This window comes from Mytilus edulis, chromosome 4 (assembly GCF_963676685.1).
Source record: "Mytilus edulis chromosome 4, xbMytEdul2.2, whole genome shotgun sequence".
Lineage (NCBI taxonomy): Eukaryota > Metazoa > Mollusca > Bivalvia > Mytilida > Mytilidae > Mytilus > Mytilus edulis.
Genome location: NC_092347.1, coordinates 21023738 through 21049463, shown reverse-complemented (window position 1 = coordinate 21049463; position 25726 = coordinate 21023738). Strand labels below are relative to the sequence as shown.

General features: G+C 32.6%; 1 protein-coding gene across 2 annotated transcripts in view; it reads right to left on the bottom strand.

Annotated features, from left to right (window-relative positions):
- Positions 1-797: 797 nt before the first annotated feature.
- Positions 798-25726, bottom strand: part of LOC139519192 (dmX-like protein 2) — a 101063-nt gene continuing 76134 nt past the window's right edge. For both annotated transcript variants that reach the window (XM_071311063.1, XM_071311064.1), the window contains 3 exons: positions 25488-25632; positions 21311-21528; positions 798-3604 (listed from right to left, as the gene is read on the bottom strand). In XM_071311063.1, coding sequence (XP_071167164.1) covers positions 3395-3604; positions 21311-21528; positions 25488-25632 — 573 coding nt within the window. In that variant the 3' untranslated portion in view covers positions 798-3394. The remainder of the gene's footprint in view (positions 3605-21310; positions 21529-25487; positions 25633-25726) is intronic.

The window sequence follows — 25726 nt, the reverse complement described above, 5'->3', positions numbered from 1 at the left end:
AATTTATTTATATTGTAGTCCTGTGTTGTCATTTTGATGTTATATTTCACATGGCCATAAAAGTGCGAGGTTTGGCATGCCACAAAACCAGGTTCAACCCACCATTTTTTCCTTTAAAAATGCCCTGTACCAAGTCAGGAATATGGTCATTGTTATATCATAGTTCGTTTCTGTGTGTATTACATTATAACGTTGTGTCGTTTGTTTTCTCTTATTTTTGAGTGTAAATTCACATTGCGATAAGACGTGTCACGGTACTTGTCTATCCCAAATTCATGTATTTGGTTTTGATGTTATATATATATGTTATATTTGTTATTCTCGTGGGATTTTGTCTATATGTGTTACATTTTAGTGTTATGTCGTTGTTCTCCTCTTATATTTAATGCGTTTCCCTCGGTTTTAGTTTGTTATCCCGATTTTGTTTTTTGTCCATGGATTTATGAGTTTTGAACAGCGGTATACTACTGTTGCCTTTATAGGTCATGGTACGGCCTTCGACACGGAGCCTTGGCTCACACCAAACATCAAGCTATCTGTTTCCAGCTTTTCGAGATTTTACGCAATTTGGAATGTAGGAAAAGACATGATAGTTTTATTGTTTTCTTCTGATTTAATGCAAACAAAAACCATCTTTTTCATAACTGGTTTTTGGACTTCATTTTTTACCTCTAGAAGCCTCTCTTTCTCTTTTATTTTTTTCAATTTATTATTGTCTCATTCCTAATTTCCAGCATTCAAATTTGTTTTAATTCTGAATAAATAAGCTAGAAGTTAGCACCAAGTAAAGACGTAAATCAAGTTCTCATTTTATTGCTGATTTTAAATTAAATTAAATTATATTCATACACATTCAATAAAATATTACTACATAAATTTGTGCACAAATCCATCAAGATAAATCAATTATTTCTAAGTTATGGAATTCCTTTTAAAATCTAACACAGATACACAATAACAGTAAGGACAAAACAAAACAAATCTAATATATATATATAGATATAACAGTATGAACATACAGCTATGTAATAACATTATAGAGAGCTATATGCTAATAGCATGGAGACACAGCCATGTAAGAATAGAATGGACATAACAAATAGGTTTATCACCAACACAACAAATATCACAAATGCTGACATAAAGAATTGATATAACTTATGACTTAGGTTATTGAAACTTTTGTTTAAATCAAAAACAATAAAAGCTGGCTGTAATTTTAGAGGTGTGAAATATTTTTTTTAACTTTGGACAGATTAAATGCATTTAAAGATAGTAATATAACTTCATATCCCAGTGGAACATAATTGATATAGTTAGGCTGCAATATGCATAAAACATCACAAAATATATAAGAGTTGACATTTTAAACTTTCCCATACATTATAAGGGTTAATGGATGAGTTGGAAAATAATGTCCATTGCAAAAAATTGAATGCACTTGACACTTTAGGAAATACATTTTTTTCTTAAGACAATACTCACCAAGATGCATGCAATGACCAAAACCAAAAGTATTTATTTCGTTATCCCACTTCCTTGTTAAATAAAGATTATGCAGTTCAAATTACTAGTTATATGTTGACCGTATGATTAAATTGATGATATCAATAATTCAGAATGGATAACTTGTTAATGCATCAGGGTAACTCATTACAGATATGAAATCACAACGGCTTTGACAATAAACACATATGAATATAAACATATTGGAAACGTTTTAAATCTGAAGTAAAATTGGTTGGAATTTAAAAGATTTAAATTGAACACATTATCACAAGTCATTCTTAGGACAGTAGATTCAAAAAATGATATTTAATATCATGTACTAAGTTACCCTTTCGAACCATAATACAACATAAGTCATTCATACACAAAATAACGATGAAATAAATTAAAACAATATTTACACCTCTGTACAATTTTTACTTCCACTCCCATTCAACGTGTAAACTTGGGCACTATTTACAAGGTGTTTACTCGTGTAGGTAGTGGCGTAGGACAGAACAGGCCGTGCGGTCATAAAACTTTCGAGCACGATTTTTGTACTCAGACTCAAGAATCAACCAATCAAAATACTAGATTTTGTGTTTCGAGCACTTATTTTGTACTCGGAGTACTGGGTAAAGTTTTATGACCGAGAGCCCAGAAGTGTAATCAATTTCGTGAATTCACTCAAGGAACTGGTCTATTGAAACAATACTGCACCTGACCATTGTTTATATTATTTTTTTTAAATGTTTCAAAGTAGTTATAAAGGACAACACATACATAATGCATTAAATCAAAATTTTCTCATACATACACATTGATAGTTATCATAAGTACATATATATCATAACATCAACATTATAAGAGCTATACATATATTCTTCCTTACAGAGGGGTCATGGTTCCAGCCATTTGATAAACCTATGGTTTCCCCAAACACAATAATAAAAAAGAATTTGTTACCATGACAGCAAGATTTTTGGTTATCACTTACCTAAAACTGTATTCAGCATTTATAGAACAAAACATGAAGTAAATTTGTAATCAAACAACAACTGTAATGAGTACATATCAATAATAACATCACCTATAGTTTCATCCTCATGTGCGAGTTAAGAAATGATATATATATATATAGTATCTACTGTCAAAGTTGAAATTGAATATTCACGAAAGTCAATGACACTTATCCATTAAACCCTGTCTTATTGAGAGTCAATATAAAAAAAGTAGAAGTAACTTGAATAAACACTGGTCCCCTGTGATTCCATTTCAAGAAGTATATTCTCTCGTTTGAGACAATGGAACATGATTTAAGGACAGATTGAAAGATAGATATACCAGTACAGAGTATTTGCAATAACTTTGTTTGCATGGCCACAATTCAAAACACATTTCTGGATTCCTCTAGAATGTAGAGTAAATATATTTTATAATGGAAAACACCTACGGTCTGTAAGGACAAGCTCATTAAAACACAGAATGCTACATGCCAACTGATGTGATCATATGTTAAGGTGATGCTAACAGCCACACAGTCAATAAGTATTATCTATGACATCTAATTATTCTCATGATTTAAATATTTAACCGGAACATTTACAAAGCAACAGTTGGTTTTTGATTATTAATTGTTCTATTAACAAAACATAATAACAGTTATTTAGATAGATTTTCAAATTATGAATTACACAAATGTACTGCAATGTCAAAAAGTGCGACCCTTAGGTCATTTCCATAAGAATGTCAGAAATAATTTTATTATGCCTGAAAAAATGAGAAGTTTTAAAGATATGCCACAATGCATATTTCTTATTATAAATCCTGTATGATGGAGTAAAACAAATACATGCAGTATATATATTAGACTAGAAAGCTCTGAATATCATTGATCTATTATATGTTAAGATGTCCAATATCTAACAATGGAATCTCTTTCAGGAAGAGCTCTAAACTTCATTGATCCATCCACACCACATGAGAAGAGATGATGTCCTGGACTAACAGCCACCTGTGTCACTCCTGATGCTGATCCCATGTTCCTGAAGAATGTACTTTTACTATGCTCTCCTTGGAATGATAAAATCAACTGATGTGCATCTAATGCCCAAATCTAAAAATAAACAATACATATCCATGGTGAGTTTAGTGTCCACATGTATGGGAGATAAAGAACCCTTGTGCCTTCATAAATCTAGAGACATTTCAGCTGCACTGGCGAATGACAGAACTTGAACCCAACCCAAATATGCTTTTCATTTCATTAGGGTGAAATACATTTGTTTATTAAAAGCCTTCCTAAATTTGAATGAAGTATGTCTTGCTGTTAAAAAGGAAAAATAAATAAAATGAGATTTAGGATATAAGTCTACATTGTAAATCTTAATGTTCTGTAAAAAATGAAGTGGATGATGAATGAGTCATAGGATGCACCTTGAGAACGTTCATGAAACAAACAAATTAAAAAAAATATTTGCAGTAACAAAAAGAATATTTCACAGTTTCATAAAGTAAATTACATGAACAAATCAATTCTGCAAAACAAGAATTGAAAAATCAACTGAGAAACATTTCATGATTAAACTTTTAGGACATGTAAGCAACCAGGTTGGCTTTTTTTGAAGCAAAAACAGCCACATAACTATAAGTTTTGATAAATATATATTCTTACTTTTAATATTTTACCATTATATTTATTTCTGTTACAAATTCTACAACCAAGAAGAACTTTTTTTATCATGTTATTTGCAAACTTATTACAGATTCACCATTTCACTGAACTTATATTTATACGACAATTATTTTTAAAGAACAATCAACCTCCACCCAATACAAAGTGAGTGCTAGGACACCAAGAAGTCGGTTATTATGGTGGAGGAAATACTCGGAGAAAACCACCAGGCCACTCGTCAGAACAAACAAACCAGAGAGATATCAAAAGATTGATCTCCAGGTCAAAATAGGGGACAACTTTGACCAACCAAGGCCCCTAAAGTACCCATACTAGTTTAAACGGTGTTGTCCGTTTTTTTTTTATTAATGAGTTTCAAGGTCCCTCTGGTAATCTTTAGCCTCTCTTTAACTGTTTGCATTTACATGTGTACCTACGAATTAAACTGCTAAACTTCTCTAATAACTTTTTATTTGTTTAATTTTTTTCTTTGCATGAGAGCTTTTAGTTTAACAGTTTACATTTTGTTAATGATAATGTTAATAACACTATTGATACCGTAGAAAATATATTTGTTTTTAAAGTCAGCCAGCTATAAGAAATTGTACTTGTAACATACTTTTCAGTTATGTTGTCAATAAATCTGTTTATGTGACAAACAAATTTACATCTTAAACCAATAACCTATAACAATTATTGTTCACATCTTTGAGCTTTACTGCTTTCAAAATAACTTATTGGCTATTTCAAGCATGGACTAATGCATATACAGACATTGAAAAAAAAACCCATATAGGCCTCAATACTGATTTATAGTGTCAAATTCTAAAAAAAACTAGAGGCTCTTAAGAGCCTGTGTCGCTCACCTTGGTCTATTTGAATATTAAACAAAGAAAGCAGATGGATTCATGACAAAATTGTGTTTTGGTGATGGTAATGTGTATGCACATCTTACTTTACTAAACAGTCTAATGCTGCTTACAATTATCTCTTATCTATAATGAACTTGGCCAAGTAGTTTCAGTGGAAAAAGTTAATAAAAATTTACAAATTTTATGAAAATTGTAAAAAATTGACTATAAAGGACAATAACTCCTTAGGGGGTCAATTGACCATTTCGGCCAAGTTGACTTATTTGTAAATCTTACATTGCTGAACATTATTTCAGTTTACAGTTTATCTCTATCTATAATAATATTAAAGATAATAACTAAAAACAGCAAAATTTCCTTAAAATTATCGATTCAGGGGCAGCAACCCAACAACAGGTTGTCCGATTCACCTGAAAATTTTAGAGCAGATAGATCTTGACCTGATAAACAATTTAACTTTGTCAGATTTGCTCTTAATGCTTTGGTTTTTCAGTTATAAGCCAAAACCTGCATTTTACCCCTATATTCTATTTTTAGCTGTGGCGGCCATCTCGATTTGACGGCCGGGTCACCGGACACATTTTTTAAACTAGATACCCCAAAGAGGATTGTGGCTAAGTTTGGATTTATTTGGCCGAGTAATTTCAGAGGAGAAGATTTTTGTAAAAGATAACTAAGATTTACGAAAAATAGTTACAAATTGACTATAAAGGGTAATAACTCCTAAAGGGGTCAACTGACCATTTCAGTCACGTTGACTTATTTCTAAATCTAACTATGCTGAACATTATTGCTGTTTACAGTTTATCTCTATCTATAATAATATTCCAGATAATAACCAAAAACAGCAAAATTTCTTTAAAATTAACAATTCAGGGGCAGCAACCCAACAACGGGTTTTCCGATTCATCTGAAAATTTCAAGGCAGATAGATCTTGGCCTGATCAACAATTTTACCCCAGTCAGATATGCTCTTAATGCTTTGGTTTTTGAGTTATAGGCCAAAAACTGCATTTTACCCATATGTTCTATTTTTAGCCATGGCGGCCATCTTGGTTGGTTGGCCGGGTCACCGGACACATTTTTTAAACTAGATACATCAATGATGATTGTGGTCAAGTTTGGTTTAATTTGGCCCAGTTAACAACGATGGACGGCGGACTACAACGATGGATGATGGACGCAAAGTGATGGGAAAAGCTCACTTGGTCCTTCGGGCCAGGTGAGCTAATAAGGTATCTGCATTTCTAATTGCTTAATTTGCGTGCATAACTCAGTTCAGCCTTAATTCTCAAGTTCAAGTAAAAATTCCTATACATTTTTTTATGATCAATACCATAACATGTTTATATGTGCTTCATAAGACCAAGCAGAACAACAAGCTGATACCGAGATGATATATCCTCTGCAAATTATTTTATAAGGACAAAAAACCTCCACCCAACACAAAGTGGGTGCTAGGACACCTGGGAAGTCGGTTATTATGGTGGAGGAAGCAGAAGTACTCGGAGAAAACCACCAGGCCACTTGTCAGAACCAACAAACCAGAGAGATATCAGAAGATTGATCTCCAGGTCAAAATAGGGGATAACTTTGAGCAACCAAGGCCCCTAAAGTACCCATACTAGTTAAAACTCTGGTCAATGTACCAGTGATGTGTGTGAGAGGGTGAAAATTATCCTTCTGATGTACTAACATTATTTTTAACACCCAGAGTGAGAATCGAACTGACAGGACCTTCAGCACTGTAGCCATCTGTCTTAACCACTAGACCACAAACTCAGCATGCATGATTAACAAAAACAAATTATTCTCCTGAATTTGAGTTCAGCTGAAATTCAACAAAAATTGGCCATTTGGACACTAGATATTTTTCTTCGGATTTGATAATCTAGTCAAATCGAGATCTTTGTTAAAGTCATAATAAACCTCAAATTTAAAAAAAAAAATGAAAATGTTTTTTTTTATTACTAAATGGATAGTTTTCATTATACAACTTATGTACATATACTTTTTTCTGAGGAAAATTCTTTAATTTGTCCACATTTAGAAAAAGTTTAGTTAGTTTTAATAGCTTGCTTCCAGGAAGCAATTTGCCGACATATTTTCCGTATGCATAGTGACCTGAGCATAACTCTCCTCGTAAAAATGCGGTGATCGCAATACGCATGGATCTAGATCTGTCATTAAAATAAACAAGAGGCTCTCAAGAGCCTGAATCGCTCACCTTAATTCTTTTGGTTAAATCTCTCATCAATGATTATTTTGGCTTTTCAATTTATTTAAATGTTTTTTGGATCGTCCTATTTTCTTCAAAAGCCAAAAAAAATAATCATTTTCTCCTATGTTCTATTTTAGCCATAGGAGCTATGTTTCTTGACATACAAGGAAATAAAATATAAAATTTATACTAGATACTCTGAAACTCATTTAGCCTAAGTTTGGCTGAAATTGATACAGCAGTTTCAAAGGAGAAGATTTTTTAAAGTAAGTCAACATGATGAACAAATTGTGAAAAAAGTCTTTAAAGGGCAATAACTCCTTAAGGGGTCAATTGACAATTTTGGTCAAATTGACTTAATTGAAGATCTTACTTTGCTGAACATTATTGCTGTTTACAGTTTATTTCTATCTATAATTATATTCAAGATAATAAACAAAAACAGCAAAATTTCCTTAAAATTATCAATTCAGGGGCAGCAACCCAACAACAGGTTGTCTGATTCATCTGAAAATTTCAGGGCAGATAGATCTTGACCTGATAAACAATATTACCCACGTCAGATTTGCTCTAAATGCTTTGGTTTTTGAGTTATAAGCCAAAAACTGCATTTGACCCCTATGTTCTATTTTTAGCAATGGCGACCATGTTTGTTGATAGATCATAACTTCGGATACAATTTACAAACTAGATACCCTAAGGAACATTCAATTAAAGTTTGGAAGTATTTGGCCCAGTAGTTTCAGAGGAGAAGATTTTTGTAAAAGATTACTAAGATTTACGAAAAATGGTTAAAAATTGACTATAAAGGGCAATAACTCCTAAAGGGGTCAACTGACCATTTCCGTCATTTTGACTTATTTGTAAATCTTACTTTGCTGAACATTATTCCTGTTTACAGTTTATCTCTATCTATAATAATATTCAAGATAATAACCAACAAGAGGCTGTCACAACGACAGCAAACCGGATTTATTTACATTTATTTGTGTCCTGGCAATATCACAAGAACCATTACTGATGAATGGTGAAAGTGAAAATCATCAATATCAAATTTGACCTCCATTTTGTCATCAGTATCAACATTTTGAAATAATAATATTTGAAAAGCTTAGATTGAATGGTTCATGAGTAAATGCAACAACGTGAATGGAAACGCCATTTTACGATCTTTCAAGAACCATAACTCCTGAACAGTAAAAGTCAAAATCGTCATTATGGAACTTGACCTCTATTTTGTCATCAGTAACAACATATTAAAATTTCAAAAGCTTTGGTTGAATGGTTCATGAGAAAATGCACGGACACGACGGGAAACACCATTTTTCAATCTTTCAAGAGCCATAACTCATGAACGGTAAAAGTCAAAATCGTCATTATTGAACTTGACCTCCATTTTGTCATCAGTAACAGCATATTAAAATTTCAGAAGCTTTGGTAGAACAGTTCATGCATAAATGCACGGACACGACTGGAAACTCCATTTTTCAATCTTTCAAGAACCATAACTCCTGAACGGTAAAGGTCAAAATCGTCATTATTGAACTTGACCTCCATTCTGTCCTCAGTAACAACATATTAAAATTTGGGAAGCTTTGGTAAAACAGTTCATGAGTAAATGCACGGACACGACTGAAAACTCCATTTTTCAATCTTTCAAGAACCATAACTCCTGAACGGTAAAAGTCAAAATCGCCATTATTGAACTTGACCTTCGTATAGTTGTCAGTAATAACATATTAAAATTTTAAAAGCTTTGGTTGAACGGTTCATGAGTTAATGCACGGACAACATTTGATTGCCGCCCGCCCGCCCGCCCGCCCGCCCGGCCGCCCGACCGCCCGACCGCCCGGCCGCCCGCCGTACATCCCCAAATCAATAACCGACATTTTTGTCACAAAAATCCGGTTAAAAACAGCAAAATTATCTTAAAATTACCAATTCAGGGGCAGCAACCCAACAAGGGGTTGTCTGATTCCTCTGAAAATTTCAGGGCAGATAGATCTTGACCTGATAAACAATTTTACCCCATGTCAGATTTGCTCTAAATGCTTTGGTTTTTGAGTTATAAGCCAAAAACTGAATTTGACCCCTATGTTCTATTTTTAGCAATGGCGACCATGTTTGTTGATAGATCAAAACTTCAGATACAATTTATAAATTAGATACCCTAAGGAACATTCAGTTAAAGTTTGAAAGTATTTGGCCCAGTAGTTTCAGAGGAGAAGATTCTTGAAATAGTTTACGACGACAGACGACTGACGACGACAGACGACGGACGCCAAGTGATGGCATAAGCTCACTTGTCCCGAAGGGACAGGTGAGCTAACAATCATCTGATTGTACATGTTAAACACATGCTCAATACCCATGCTTTTTGTTCTTTGTTTACTACAAGTTGACAATCGGTATACTTCGGCTTCAAAACACGGCATTTAATGAGCAGCCATATTTTTTAAATCATAACAGACAGAGAGAAAAAAAATGACGATTATACGATATATTTTGAGTAAAAATTGATAAAATCGTGCACAGATGACTAAGTTTATGATATATACATGCATTGGTTCAAGAATTGGATAAACATTATTTTTCACCACTTACTTATTTCATATGACTTTAAATTAATTGCATTTATATGTACCTGTATGAGCTGCAGCATATATTAGACATGTACATGTATTTCAAACCTACAAGTACACCTACACGTACATGTTCAACTGCTAAACTTCTCTTTTCTTTGTAGGAGAGGTTTCAGTCTAACAGTTTACATTTTATTAATGAGAATGTTATTGACACTTTCACTATAGAGTAAACACATTTGTTTTTAAAGTCAGATTTCTGTAGGAATTGTATTTGTTACATACTGTTCAGTTATGTTGTCTATAAATATGTTTACCAATAACCTATAATTATTGCTTAAATCTTTGAGTTTTACTGCTTTAAAAATAAAACATGAGCTATTTTAAGCATTGACTAATGTATATATAGACATTGAAAAAAGTAATCGTATAGATATTGAAAAAAGTAATCGTATAGATATTGAAAAAAGTAATCGTATAGATATTGAAAAAAGTAATCCTATAGGCATCAATGGAGTTTCATAGTCATTTCTATTGTCAAATTCTAACAGATAGAAGATAACTGTATTCCTAATGGCGGGAATAATTCTGTGTGCATTAAAAATCTATAACAGTGAGAGCCCTGACTAAATTTTTCAAGTCAAGGAAACATTCCAATGATAATATTCATGGTTGTTTTAGAGATATTGTTCACTTAAAAATTATCAGAATCAAGGTGGATGTATACTAACTGTGCACTTTTTGTTGCATTTGTTTTCTTTTTCTTTTGGCTTTACAAATTCAAATCTATGGAAACACTTCATAAAGACCCAGCAAAACAACAAGCAAATATCAAGATGAAGATTCTCTCTCCCTCAACAAATACATGGCGTTGTCCGTTTTTTTTATTAATGAGTTTCAAGGTCCCTCTGGTAATCTTTTTATTAATGAGTTTCAAGGTCCCTCTGGTAATCTTTTTATTAATGAGTTTCCAAGGTCCCTCTGGTAATCTTTTTATTAATGAGTTTCAAGGTCCCTCTGGTAATCTTTTTATTAATGAGTTTCAAGGTCCCTCTGGTAATCTTTTTATTAATGAGTTTCAAGGTCCCTCTGGTAATCTTTTTATTAATGAGTTTCAAGGTCCCTCTGGTAATCTTTTTATTAATGAGTTCCAAGGTCCCTCTGGTAATCTTTTTATTAATGAGTTTCAAGGTCCCTCTGGTAATCTTTTTATTAATGAGTTTCAAGGTCCCTCTGGTAATCTTTTTATTAATGAGTTTCCAAGGTCCCTCTGGTAATCTTTTTATTAATGAGTTTCAAGGTCCCTCTGGTAATCTTTTTATTAATGAGTTTCAAGGTCCCTCTGGTAATCTTTTTATTAATGAGTTTCAAGGTCCCTCTGGTAATCTTTTTATTAATGAGTTTCAAGGTCCCTCTGGTAATCTTATGCCTCTCTTTTACTGTTTGCATTTACATGTGCACCTACGAATTAAACTGCTAAACTTCTCTAATAACTTTTTAATTTGTTTATTTTTTTTCTTTGCATGAGAGCTTTTAGTTTAACAGTTTACATTTTGTTAATGATAAAGTTAATAACACTATTGATACCGTAGAAAATATATTTGTTTTTAATGTCAGCCAGCTATAAGAAATTGTACTTGTAACATACTTTTCAGTTATGTTGTCAATAAATATGTTTTTGTGACAAACAAATTTAAAAAATTTACATCTTAAACCAATAACCTATAACAATTATTGTTCACATCTTTGAGCTTTACTGTTTTTGAAATAATAACTTATTCGTTATTTTAAGCATGGACTAATGCATATACAGACATTGAAAAAAACCATATAGGCCTCAATACTGATTTATAGTGTCAAATTCTAACAAAAAGAAGATATCTGCATTTCTAAATGCCTAATTTGTGTGCATAACTAAGCTCAACCTTCAAGTTCAAAGTAAAATTTCTAAACATTTTGATCAACACCTCAACAACAAATTCATATGTGCTTCACAAGACCAAGCAGAACAACAAGCTGATACCAAGATGATATATCCTCTGTAAATAATTCAGACTTTCTAAAATAAAAAAAATCCATCTTAACTCAATTCTTATTTAATCAAACTTCAATAGTGACTGATATCTGTTCTTAATCTTGGTATTGATATTTCATAAAGTAGTTTCCATACCCAAATTTATGATAAATGTGGGGACCTGTCCTCTCCTAGACTGTGAAGGTCTACAGGCTCATTAGCATGTATCAGTTAATTTTATATTCATGTCCCCCCTTACAAATATAGAGATTTATAAAGGTAGTATGATTGCTAGAATTAAATCAAAAGTAGTTTAAGCTTTCATCTTTTTACAGTAACAATCTATCTAATAAATTTAGAATACGTCCTTCAAATATGATTCCTTGGTTTTATTAAAATACCTATACAGTTACAATTATACTGTTGGTAACTATATTTTTAGGATGAGGATATATTTTCTAATGTTTGGTTGTACTAATCCACAGGTAAAATCCTTTGAGATTGTCTTGATCAACTAATCACATTGTTTAATACAGTATAAAATTGAGAAAAGGAAGTGGGGAATGTGTCAAAGCGACAAACAACCCAACCATAGAGCAGACAACAGCCTAAGGCCACCAATGGGTCTAAAATGTAGCGAGAAACTCCCGCACCCATAGATGTCCTTCAGCTGGCCCCTTAAAAATATGTAAACTAGTACAGTGATAATGGACATCATACTAAACTCCGAATTATACACAAGAAACTAAAATTAAAAATCATACAAGACTAACAAAGGCCAGAGGCTCCTGACTTGGGACAGGCGCAAAATTGCGACAGGGTTAAACATGTTTATGAGATCTCAACCCTCACCCTATACCTCTAGCCAATGTAGAAAAGGAAACGCATAACAATACGCACATTTAAATTCAGTTCAAGAGAAGTCAGAGGTCAGAAGATGTAACAAAAGAAAATAAATAAAATGACAATAATACATAAATAACAACAGACTACAATCAGTTAACTGACATGCCAGCTCCAGACCTCAATTCAACTGATTGGAAGATTATGTCTTCATCATATGAATATCAGGCACAATCCCTCCCATTAGGGGTTTAGTATTATACTATCATAAAAAATATGAGAAGAACATAACCCGTGTCATGCCAACAACTGTTTTTCAAATAAAATGTGTTTAGTTCCAATGCAAAGACACTATAAGTGAATCAAAATTTAAGCCAAAATATGCAATCTTTAACAGTATCGTAACTTTATCCCTTCTTAATAAGTCTGTTTAAAGGTTTTGTAAGCTTTTGAGGGGAATACTGACATTTTTGTGCTTTGTAAAGAATATTACCATAAAAGATTGGATGTGAAATACCTGAACGTATCAGATATCTGCATGTTGAGTTATATTTACGAATTATTTCCTTATACCAATGATAAAATTTAGTAAATGTTTCGACTAGTTTGTGATATTGAAAAGCCTGGTGTAATAATTTTTCAGTAATACATAAATTTCTCTCGCTGAAATCTAATACGTTGTTACATACACGAGAGAATCGTACAAGTTGAGATATATAAACACTAGAAGATGATGACACGGGAACGTCACCATCTAAAAATGGATAATTAACGATAGGAAATGAAAAATCACCTCTTTTATCATAAATTTGTGTATTAAGCTTCCCGTTAATGATATAGATATCAAGATCAAGGAAAGGGCAGTGATCATTGTTAGTATTAGCTTTATTTAAAGTAAGTTCAACAGGATAAATTTCTTTAGTATACATACTAAAGTCGTCATTATTGAGAGCCAATATATCATCCAAATATCTAAAAGTATTGTTAAATTTTTGTAATATATCATCCAAATATCTAAAAGTATTGTTAAATTTTTGTATCAAATGTTGTTTCGATGGGTCTTTGCTAATTTTAGTCATAAATTGTAACTCATAACAATACAAAAGCAGGTCTGAAATAAGTGGTGCACAGTTAGTCCCCATTGGAATTCCAATAACTTGACAATATACAGAATCTCCAAAGCGAACAAAGATGTTATCAAGTAAAAATTCAAGCGCATATATAGTATCAAAGCATATCCAATTGACATAGTTCTTTTGTTTATTGCTACTAAAAAATGACCTAAAAGAGTTTGAACATATGTACTGGCATTCTGACTTTTTAAATTCCCAGTTAATTAGGGATGTGATTCTTTTTCTTAATAAGAATATGCGGCAAAGTGGTATATAGGGTTTAAAAATCAAAACTTTGAACAGATTCAAAATCACAAACATATGCATGCATACTTCCAACGAGTTTTGACACTCCAAAAGTAATTAATTCCACTTGTTTCAAAGGTCTAATTTGAACAATTTATTATCAGGTTTTTGATTGTACAAAGTGCACTAGTAAGAAGAATAGACAATTTAGTAGTGGAACAATGGCTTGACGATGAAATAAATCTATATTTGTAAGGTTTTTTGTGTAGCTTCAGAAGCCAGTACATAGTTGGGACTTTCATTGTATTTGGTTTTGCTTGTAAAGAAGTAACTAAAAGTTTGTGTTTGTTACAGATGTCGTTTTCTGAAAATGAAGTAAGTTGGATTGTTGGTGAATTCGTGATTTCCTTTTGCAGAACCTCAATATAAAATTTACGTCAAACAATAATGATATTATTAGCAGCTTTATCAGCCTGGACAAAAACAAATTCCTTGGCTAGTTCTTTTAGTTTATGTTTGATACACGAAATAGGGTTTTTATGGTTGTTGTTAAGAGTAAAATGCTCTTTAAAATGTTGTATTCGAATATCAACTATCTTAACTTGTTTTTGAAGTTGTATAAGTTTCCATACAATAACTTTTACAAACTAAGCCAGGCGTAACTAGAAAGAAACATTTTTGGGACCCTTTTAATGCAGAAAAATGATTTCTTTTCCAGTTTTCGGTCATAGGATGATTAAAAGAGGAGCTATATGTAGATAGGACTTATAAAAAATTTATGAATGTAAAACTATTAATAAATCGTCTGAATAGAGTAATACATAAACAACACATATTTGTGATGCAGAATTTACTCAAAATTGTCCAAAATCTGCTCTTCGGATCTAGGCAGAAACAAACTTCTCTATAACTTTAATTGTCAATATTCACACTGAAATACTGATAAATATGCAGTTTTGCTAGTAACTGTCGTCGTTCATTGTTGATTGTACATTTGTTTCCAACATACGCAAAAAATAATGAGACTTTCCAATGGGTGCAATCAACAGATTTTTTCTATGACGTCACATTTTGAGGGACCATGCATAAGTGACCCTTAGTGGTGGACTGATTAATAAAGATACTTGTATAAAACTAGATATCACTGGAATCAGAATGTTCTCTAGTTTATAATGAAATAAAAATAATGTGTACTTTTAATATATTAAAAATATTCCATCCAATGAACATGGGAGAAAAAAGGTCTAATTTGAACAAAAAAAACTTGAAACCAGGTCATGTGCACACCCATGAAGACATGATCCATGCACATTTTACATAATCAAAACTGTATGAAATTTGTAGGTTTCTACCTGGCCTTTCAAAAAAATCTTGTTTCAGGGTACGGTTTCCTGCTCCAAAAAGAGCTACAGTGGCTGCAAATAAGTTTTCAATTTTCACTGCCGAAAAAACAGGTTGTTTACAGTGTTGTCTCCCCTCAAAACATGTAAAGTTAATATAATTTTAAAAATTATTTCAATCATTCAACCTGTTTTAATTCAAAGCTAATTAACTAATTTTTACAATCAAATACAAAAAACATGATACTTTTTCACCAATTGAGTAAATAAACAGGGATTTCCCTCCATGGTTATTTTTAGTCGGGGAATAACCCCTAGTTTTTTATACGAAACTGTTTATAGCACCCAATACTGTTTTGGCGTGTTTGCAGGGTGATTGGCTCTGGTAGTCTGTCGACCACATCGCATCGGCATACTTTCAATGATATCGAAGGGTTCTGATAATTCTTATGCCGATTGGTACATCTCATTCCAAACTGATGAACCCCTACACTGTAAAATGTGCTCCAAAAACTACATGTCTTAGACTGAGTATTACAAATTCAAATCTTGTAAAAGATACAAGTTACTGTCCGATTTTGTCAAAATCTCCAATAACACTTTTATTTTGAAACCAAATGCCGTTATTTAATGATATTTCATCAATTAAACCAGGTGCTCCGCAGGGCGCAGCTTTATACGACCCGTGGTTGAATCCTGAACAGTTGGGGCAAATTTGGTCACAATATTCAAGCTTGATTCTGTCTGAATTTGGATTGTGATCAAGTTTTTGACATAATATAGGTTGTCACAAAATTAATGTGGTTAAAGATCTAACAAATCTATTGCAAAATACTGTGCAATTGAAGATTTCTTCTTCGAAATTTGAAAAATTTTGAAAAAAAAGGAAGCCCTTCAAAAAATGGTAAACCAAAAATCTCCACCCCCCCAACTTTTTGAAACCCCCTTGGAGCAATAACCCTTAAACTCAATCCCATGCTTTCCATTGCAGTATTGAACCTTGTAGTACAATTTCAGAGAGATCCATACACTTAAGCACAAGTTATTGTCACGATTGTTTGGAAACTAGAAACATGCTTCTTTTTGGCCCTTTTTTGGCCCCTAATTCCTACATATTTTGGGCAATTAACCCAAAACTTAATCCCAGCCTCCCCTTTGTTATATGGTACATTGTGGTAGAATTTCAGAGAGATCCATACAATTACACATACGTTATTGTCTTGAAACTAGAAAAATGCTTGTTTTGACCCATTTTTGGCCCTTAATTCCATAACTTTGGTCCCATAACCCCTAAAATGAATCCAAACCTTCTACTTGTGGTTTTAAACATTGGGGTATGATTTCGGAGCAATTGAAATACTTCTACACAAGTAATATCCTGTAACTAGAAAAATGCTTGTTTTGGGTCCCTTTTGGGCCCCTAATTCCTAATCAGTTGGGACCATCATCCCCAAAATCAATCCCAACCTTCCTTTTGTGGTATTGAACCTTCTGAAAAAGATCTATTCACTTAAACTAAAGTTATTATCCGGAAACCAATGTGTCTTCGGACGACGACAACGCAGACGATGCTGACGACGACATCATACCATTATACGATCCCAAATTTTTTTTGGGTTGTATAAAAAGTGACAACATAGGTGTTTCCTTTAACATTCAATCTATAAATTTTTATTTTGTCATTTTTTTTTTGCATGCTGAATCGATGTGCACGCAACTGCGTGTTAGCTATAGGGAGCTACGCGCCTGTAAGCTTGAGATCTCAAATAACAAATTTGTCCCACTACAAGTGCCGGTCACAGATCAGTTATAGTAGAATGTTTTTTCATTATTTGGAGAATTGAGAATTAATGGAAGCTTCTTTGATTGTATCTCCTTATATTAATTTATAGACCAATAACTTTAGAGTTTTGTAAACTGTATGGACACATGTCTTTTTGTCAAAACTGTATGTTGTATGAAGATTTAATACATGCAATGTTATTTTTGAGACATTACGAAATTTGTATAATTTTTTTTCAATTGAAATCCCAAAAACTCTGAAAGGACAAAAGTAATCTTTGTTAAAAAGTAATTTAACAAATAATATTTTTCAGGACAATTCTGAACCATGCTGAGTTTATTTTTAGTAATATTTGCAGTTTGGTAGCTATTGTGTGATATACTGAAAAAAGCAGTTAGACTCTACATAAATATGTTTACAGAATTGTAGTTCTACATAAAGTTCAATAAATAGGAAGTAAACTACATCAACACTATAATACATCTTTTAGATCACGTTTACAAAGTGCTATTTTCATAACTTAGCACTGTGTCAATGTTTTTGCTGGAGGGTAATTAGTTGAGGACAGTTTCATAAGCCTAGTTGTTGATTGTTTTGTAGATACCTGACTTATAACAAATATTTCTTGAATCATCATTGATATTTAAAATTTAGTAATTATGAAGAAACTAGAGTTCCAACACCCTCAGTCAAAGATTACCTTAGATTGATTGGATAAATATAAATCAGGCAAAGCGCTTGAGAGGCACACCTCTTTACATTTATTTACAAATGTCTTGTATATCAATATTTTTTTTTAAATTTGTGACATGTGGCAATGGTAAAACAACTGTATACCAAATATCATTGACCTGCCACAAGTGATTTCCATTTGACATACCTTATCTTGTCTTGCTAATAAATTCTTGAAGACAAGATCGTTTTTTTGTCTATCCATTATAGATTTCAGGATAATAGGCAAAAATACAAATAGTGGGTTTGAATTGTTTTTTTAAGGGCAACAAAGTAGTTTTACAATTTGAATCATGTTGAAATATGTGTAGATATTGAATTACTGAAAATTTTTACTGTTTCTTTAAATCTATGGCAAAGCAATGGAAGGATATAAGAGAAAATTGTCAAAATGATACAGTTAAACAAATAATGTTTTCAGGAGGAAGTCTATGTACTCATGCTGAGTTTATTTTTAGTAACATTGGTAGTTTGATGCTATTGTGTGATATACTGAAGAACCTAGTTTGCTTCTACATAATATGTTTACAAGCTTATGGTACTTTTAAAATAAAGTTCAATTAGTAGGAAGTTTACTGTTAGTCACATCGACATTACAATACATTCTAAAACAATATTCTTAATAATATGCTAGTTTAGCTAGTTTAAAGTAAAGCAATCAAGGCATTCATGTGATGGTGTGCAATATATGCAAAATAGCAGCTTTTCCGAAGATTAAACCTTGGAATGAAACATAGTTAAATAGTCAAAAAGTAAATAGATTTTTCAGACCCCGAAGAAAGTAGAATCTTTTGTTCTTTCTAGTCTATCAGTTGAGGAATAAACCTTTCATAATTAATTTTTCACAAATTATATTTATAAGAAAACATAACTATAATATTCCCTTGTCACCTAGAGAGAGATGATTAATGCAGGCAACTGATGTGTATTACACTGCTGCTTACTGGGTTTTAATCAATCTTAATTAATGTGTTCTGTTTCCTGTATCAAATGCAATGAAGAAGAAAAATATGTATTTTTATTCAATAATCATGTCTGTTATGAAACAGCATCAACACCTTGTTTTAATGTCAACAAAAACACCCACTTTAAATGAATTCAATTGAGATGGAGAGGGACACTGCAATTTTAATAATGTCATAAAAACACTCACACCAGTTAAATCTAGTGAAGAAAGTGTTAGGATTAATAACAATGATATAGTTATACAAATAATATTGTTTTCAGGATGAAGTTTATAAAACCCTGCTGAGTCTATTTTTAGTAACATTCATAGTTTGGAAAACAGTTTGGTTCTAGGTGTCAGACCACCAATTACTCCCTCCAATTTAGAACGTATGTAAAAGTAGCCCTACCCTGACACATAATAGTGCTTTTGATGTCCTTGTTTACTTAAACTAACCAACAAATTTGCAGAAATGAAACTTTTGGTGAAAGAGAAATATATCTAGATCATTTTGAGCCAAAATTTACTTGTCTATGAGTTTGCATTAAAAATTGAGGATTAATGCGCTCCATAGTATACTAATTTTAGATTTCCAGAAAACCAGGTTTTTGTTTTGGAGTACCTCTGTTTGATGGTCAGTTATTTTGTTAGAAGGCTTTAAAGGTATGGTGAAAATTGGCATGTAGAAAGCTGATACATGTACAATTAAGGATATACCTGGTTTCTATGAAGTTAAACTTAAGGCAAAATATTTAGAAAGCTGTGAAAATTGCAAAATTTGGTTGAACAGATAGGGATTTTGAATTGGTGGTCTATCACCTTCTACATAAATATGTTTACAGAATTGTAGTACTACACAAAGTTAGGAAGTGAACTGTTTGTCAAAACATTCCAATACATCTGATAAAGTACAATTATAATGGGTTATTTTCATTTGTTATATATTAAGTAGCAAAAAATAAAAGTAAATAAAAAATGTATGTTTTATACAATCAGGCTTAAGCTTTATCATGAAGATATCAATATCCATCATATTTGCAATTAAGACTTTATCAAACCCTTATCACGTTCTTGCAAAAACATCTAAATTAGTTGTACTTGAGGCAAATGTATATAATAAAGTGTATATGATATGGCTTTGTCAACGTAACACACTCTATCAACCCTCAACCAATATAATCTTGAGCAGAGCTCGTGAAATTATATTGATTTCTCAAGTTGATACAGGTGTTGAAAAAAATGATACATCTTCTTTATGACCAAGTTTAAGGGATACTATAATATAACTAGTTCCTTCATAACAAAAATAGCTTGAATGAGGGTTTTGAGCTTAAAGAATGAAGATCATTCCAGAAACCTATGGTCTACATACAAACATCATATCATAAGTGTTTTTTTATAGTACTGGGTTGCTACTGCTGCTCATTCAGACTATATATTATCAAGGGTTAAATTAGTTTCAAATGAGGGCTTTTGTCTGTAAATGACAAGTTCATAAAATTATGAAACGAGCAAAAGCCAAGGTTGCAACTCCATGAGACAAAATTGACCTTATGATGATTTTAAATTCTCTGTTAATTATCTATTGCTTTAAGGGGATCTCATATTTTAGAAAAGTTAACCTGTCTCCTGTTGAAGACTATATGTTGCCCTCTAGATGTCTTTTTAATATATTTAACATTGGTTTGCCATCTTATTGATGCTGCATTTCCTACTTTCATAACTATGAAAGTCAATTGCATTTCCTTTCTTTCATAACTATGAAGGTCATTTCATAACAATTTGTTTCTGCATATCACACTAATATAATTTGTTTATTTGTCATGTGAAGGACAAATATTCAGCACAGAGAACACATGCTGAGATTATTTTTAGTAACATTAGTAGTTTGAGAGTAATAACATGTGATAAACTTTAGAGAAAGAATAACAACTGTTTTTACATAAATATGTTTACAGTACTGTATGTAGAAATGCATTATGTTCTATTAACTTGATTTACAGGAATTTAAACTGATTCCAACAAATACATAATAATGATTACATATATTACATAAATAGGGGACATGAATATCAGGAAATTAAAAGGGTGTTGCCAGATTACCACCCCTGACTATAGTCTTGGTTATAGTATATAGCTTTGAACTGTTATTTTGACGACCTGTCAAATTTGTAATACTGCCTCCTCAATTAGTACTATAATTTAGAAATGATTATGGGCATTTATTATTGCTTTTTTTCAAAAATAGACAAAAAAAGCCAGATTAATTATTAAGATTTCATGTAAATGTGCATCTTAATATATGTATCAGATATTTCAATTAGAGTTCTTCTTTTTGCAATATTCATCCAATTGCATTATTACCATTAATCAAAACCTTGCAATAATTTTTGAATTTACAGTATTTGATGGAGATTTCTTCAGACATAGATAAACCTAACATCAACTCTTACTTACTTTCACATCTCCTTCTGATGACCCTGTCACAAAGTAATCCTCCTCTAAATCTATTGCTAGACATCTTATTGATGCATCATGGGCCTGGAATGTATGACGTAACTGTCGTTGACGGATATCAAAGATACAAATCTCTCCTTTCCTTCCACCACTGATCAGCAGTTGATGATGAGGTGCATATACCAGGGCAGGACAACCATGTTCATGACAAGTAAAAGCTGAAATAAGGGGACAAATGTTCAAACTGTTTCTTAAAATAAGTTTTTTCATGAGAATATTAAGATCTTACAATTAAGAGTAGGCTAATCAAAATCTCTTTATATTTCAAATTTAAAAAACATACACCACTCAAAGTCAATGAACAAAATAGAGAACAGAAATTGGGAATGTGTCAAGAGACAATGACCAAACCAAAGAGCAGAAAAAAGGCCACCAATGGGTCTTCAGTGCAGAGAAAATATTATACAACATCCAGAGGAGGGCTTCAACTAACCCCTAAACAATAGCTTATCATAATTCAACCAAAAGGGCAACATATTAAACTCAGAAACACAAAAGTGTACCAACTTATAAAAATCAAAGCGCTGTAAGCGCTAAAGGCATTTAACCAAAAACCAGGCAAACGTTATTATGTGCAGTGGCGGATCCAGAAATTTTCATAAGTGGGGCCCATTCCCTGCCTTACAGGGGACCTGCTCCAGTCATGCTTCAGTGATTCCCTATATAATCAACCAAATTTTTTCTCAAAAATGGAAAGGGGGGGGGCCACTGAAAAACCCTCTAAATCCGCCTCTGATGTGGCATTAAACATTCATATATTGTACATTTATGTTTATCTAATGAATTAATTATTAAGGCAAATAATTTATATGTTATCAAGGTTTCAATAGCAATGAATATATAAATGTATATTTTTTATGGTGAGTCTGCAGTGGTACAAGTTTGCAATGATTGTAGTTGTTCTAGTTGGTAGTTAACGTTGGTTTTAGTTGACTGTTAGTAGTACGTGTTGACTTAGTATGAACATGTAATAGTATGAATGGACTGGTTTCCCTGTAAAGAAAACTGAGTATGTGTTCTATAGTACAATAGTTATGCGACACAAATCAGACAAATGTTCACTACTACAAGGATCAAAGGTGAGGTCTGACTGACCTGCCCATAGTAAATGTAAATGATTTGTTATATTGTCCCATACATGAATATATATGGTTTAGGGGTGGGGATCTCGAGGGTTTTCAAGTTCTCAAACAGGAAGGGGTAGGGTGACCCCAGGGACTTCCCCTATATTTCATTTGATTTGTTATATTGTTCCATACATGAATATATATGGTTTAGGGGTGGGGACCTCGAGGGTTTTCAAGTTCTCAAACAGGAAGATAGGATGACCCCAGGGACTTCCCCTATATTTCATTTGATTTGTTATATTGTCCCATACATGAATATATATGGTTTAGGGGTGGGGATCTCATCATTTTCCAAGTTCTCAAACAGGAGGGGGTAGGGGGACTCCCCCTATATTTCATTTAAATAGTTATATTGACCCATACATGAACATATATTGTTCAGGGGTGGGGATCTCGACCATTTCTTAAGTTCCCAAACAGGAGGGGGTGGGTCACCCCATGGACTCCCTTTATATTTCATTTGATTAGTTATATATATAGTCCCATACATGAATATATATGGTTTAGGGGTGGAGATCTCATCGGTTTCCAAGTTCTAAAACAGGAGGGGGTAGGGGGACTCCCCCTATATTTCATTTAATTAGTTATATTGACCCATACATGAATATATATTGTTTAGGGGTGGGGATCTCGACCGTTTCGTAAGTTCCCAAACAGGAGGGGGTGGGTCACCCCATGGACTCCCCTTATATTTCATTTGATTAGTTATATATATAGTCCCATACATGAATGTATATGGTTGAGAGGTCATCCGTTTCAAAGTTATCAAACAGGAGGGGGTAGAGTGGCCCAAAGGACAACACCTATATATCATATGATTTGCCTACATTCAGGTAGTTATTTGTGAAAATAAAGTAAGAATCTTCCAGCTACTTTAACTGATCCTTCAAAATTGCAGTAATATGTTTACACTTAAAAAGCATCTTACATGCATTATCAACATTTATCACTGATAAAGAAAATTTAAACTGTGATCAGGAACATATATATTGTTAGATATACTGTTCCCAGCTGTCACATTGTATTGGATTTTGACATTAAAATTTGTCAGAAGTAATTTTGAGTTTCTGTTTAAAATATTTTCTGCATTTTCTTTCTTTTACATATATCTTTTGGTTTTCAATTCTAGTGTTTATATTCATTTACCATGCATGGATGTATTTTGTCACCTGCCTGGATTTGCCCAAAACCTGGAATTACCCTTATCCGCTTCCGGAATCGGATCCGAAATTGTAATTGTCTTTTTCACGGCAGCCATTGTCATTGTGTTCCAATGTTGTTTTTGTCAGTCAGATACAATTTTACTTGTATTAACACATTTTTTGTCGGCGATTTTCTGTATATAGCTAGCGATTGAACAAAATTGACATCGCTGTCATGAATAATAATGATTAAAATAAGTTTTGAGATCGTTGATTTGGAGACTTTGGCGAAAAGGTTTGCAAAGCTATTTTTTTATTTTCTTCCAAGTGCCGAAGTGGAACTGAGACTACTATAACTGTGATATAGTTGTCTCAGAGTGGAAGGCCCGTCGGGCGTGGCTAGTAACCAATTTGAAAGTGGAAGGTCGCGGACCTCGGACCACCGCTATTTTGAACCCCTGCCTCCAAACTGAAAAGATACGAATTTCGTCTCCTAATTTGAAATTGCGGCCAACAGCATGAACAGTTGAACTTATTACTGACGTAGTTGTACTACGTATTGACGACAAATAATATTCCTGCGACTTTTGCCATTTGGGAAATCTTAACTACTTGTCTTAAAAGATTTTCGGCGATTAAATATTTCGTACAATTGTTTTTTGACATCTTAGCCAAAAGCACAGGCGATAATAAACTACATAAGAATTCCTAATGAGCACTACTTCCTATGTGCAACTTCAAAACTTTTGGGAAAATCGACGACCATTTAACGTTTTTATGGTAATATTTTTTATATTCTAGAATAAAAAGTATTAAAAAAGTGTTCAATTAGTTATATATAACATAGTAGCCAGCTAGATAATAACAATGGCAAGTATTTCAGCAGACCACAAATCTAGGGTGCTCGCATAATGCAGATTAACTGCATAAAAAATTATATTGAAAAGATGCTTTCAGTTAAGAAACACCTAATGACAAAAGCAACATTTATTGCAGGCGAAATGAGTTTTATCCCTTTTATGGACTTTCATGAGGGGTCAATTATTAACTAAATGACATAATAATAAAGAAAGTTCACTCTGGATTCTTCCGAATATATATATATAAGATAAGATAAGATAAGATAAATTTTTTTCCAAATTAGGTCCCCAGGCAAGGGGGCATATACACATAACATATATATATAATTAATTGATACAACATACAGTATTTTACATAACATTATAAAATAAACTATTGAAATAAAGTCATACAGGTATCATTTGTTAAATGAAAAAAGTATTTAAGAGTTGCTACTCCAGAGAAGTGGCAAACTTTTTTTTATTTATAATTTTTTTTTTTTCTCACTTGATTTTATAATATTTTGCTGGAAATGTATAAAAATAAATGATTGTTTAGCTGCAACAGACACCAAGGGACGATGCTCTAGGATTGTGAACTTAAAAGCTCTAACAATCCTCCTCGTATCTGATGCAGAAAAGCAAACACAAATTTGAAAAGTTCATGTATATTCACAGCAAATAAAATATACTGCAGTAATAGGTATTGAGAATACTAGTGTAGGTTTCCCTACTGCAACAGAGACCAAGAGGCGGTACTCAAGGAGCTGTGATATTTACACAGTCCTCCTCGTGTCTGAAGCAGACAAGAAAGTCATATAATTAACAATTTTTCGAAATAAATCGACATGCAGCAGTGAGAATAGACTTATCTTCTGTGTTCATAAGCCATATCAGTTAACCTCTTGCGTTAAGAGTTAAAAAGTTGGGGCAACTTTTAGTTATCTCTTGAAATAGATGAATGCAATCATCATTAAATTTAACACATTATAAATATTTTACTATATACCATGGACACAAGAACTTCTGGGTGGTAACAGGGTATCCCATAGACACACATTCCTACTCTCAGATGAGTGGCCACCAGTGGCTATCAAACTGGAAGATCCAACAAAAGCCACATCACTTGTTGTTTTGTTGTGACACTTCAAGCTCTGAAATTACATTTCAACAATAGTTATTTATGTTTGCCTATAACACATGAGATTATCAATCTTAAATAGGTAACTGATGTATTCCATTGTATAC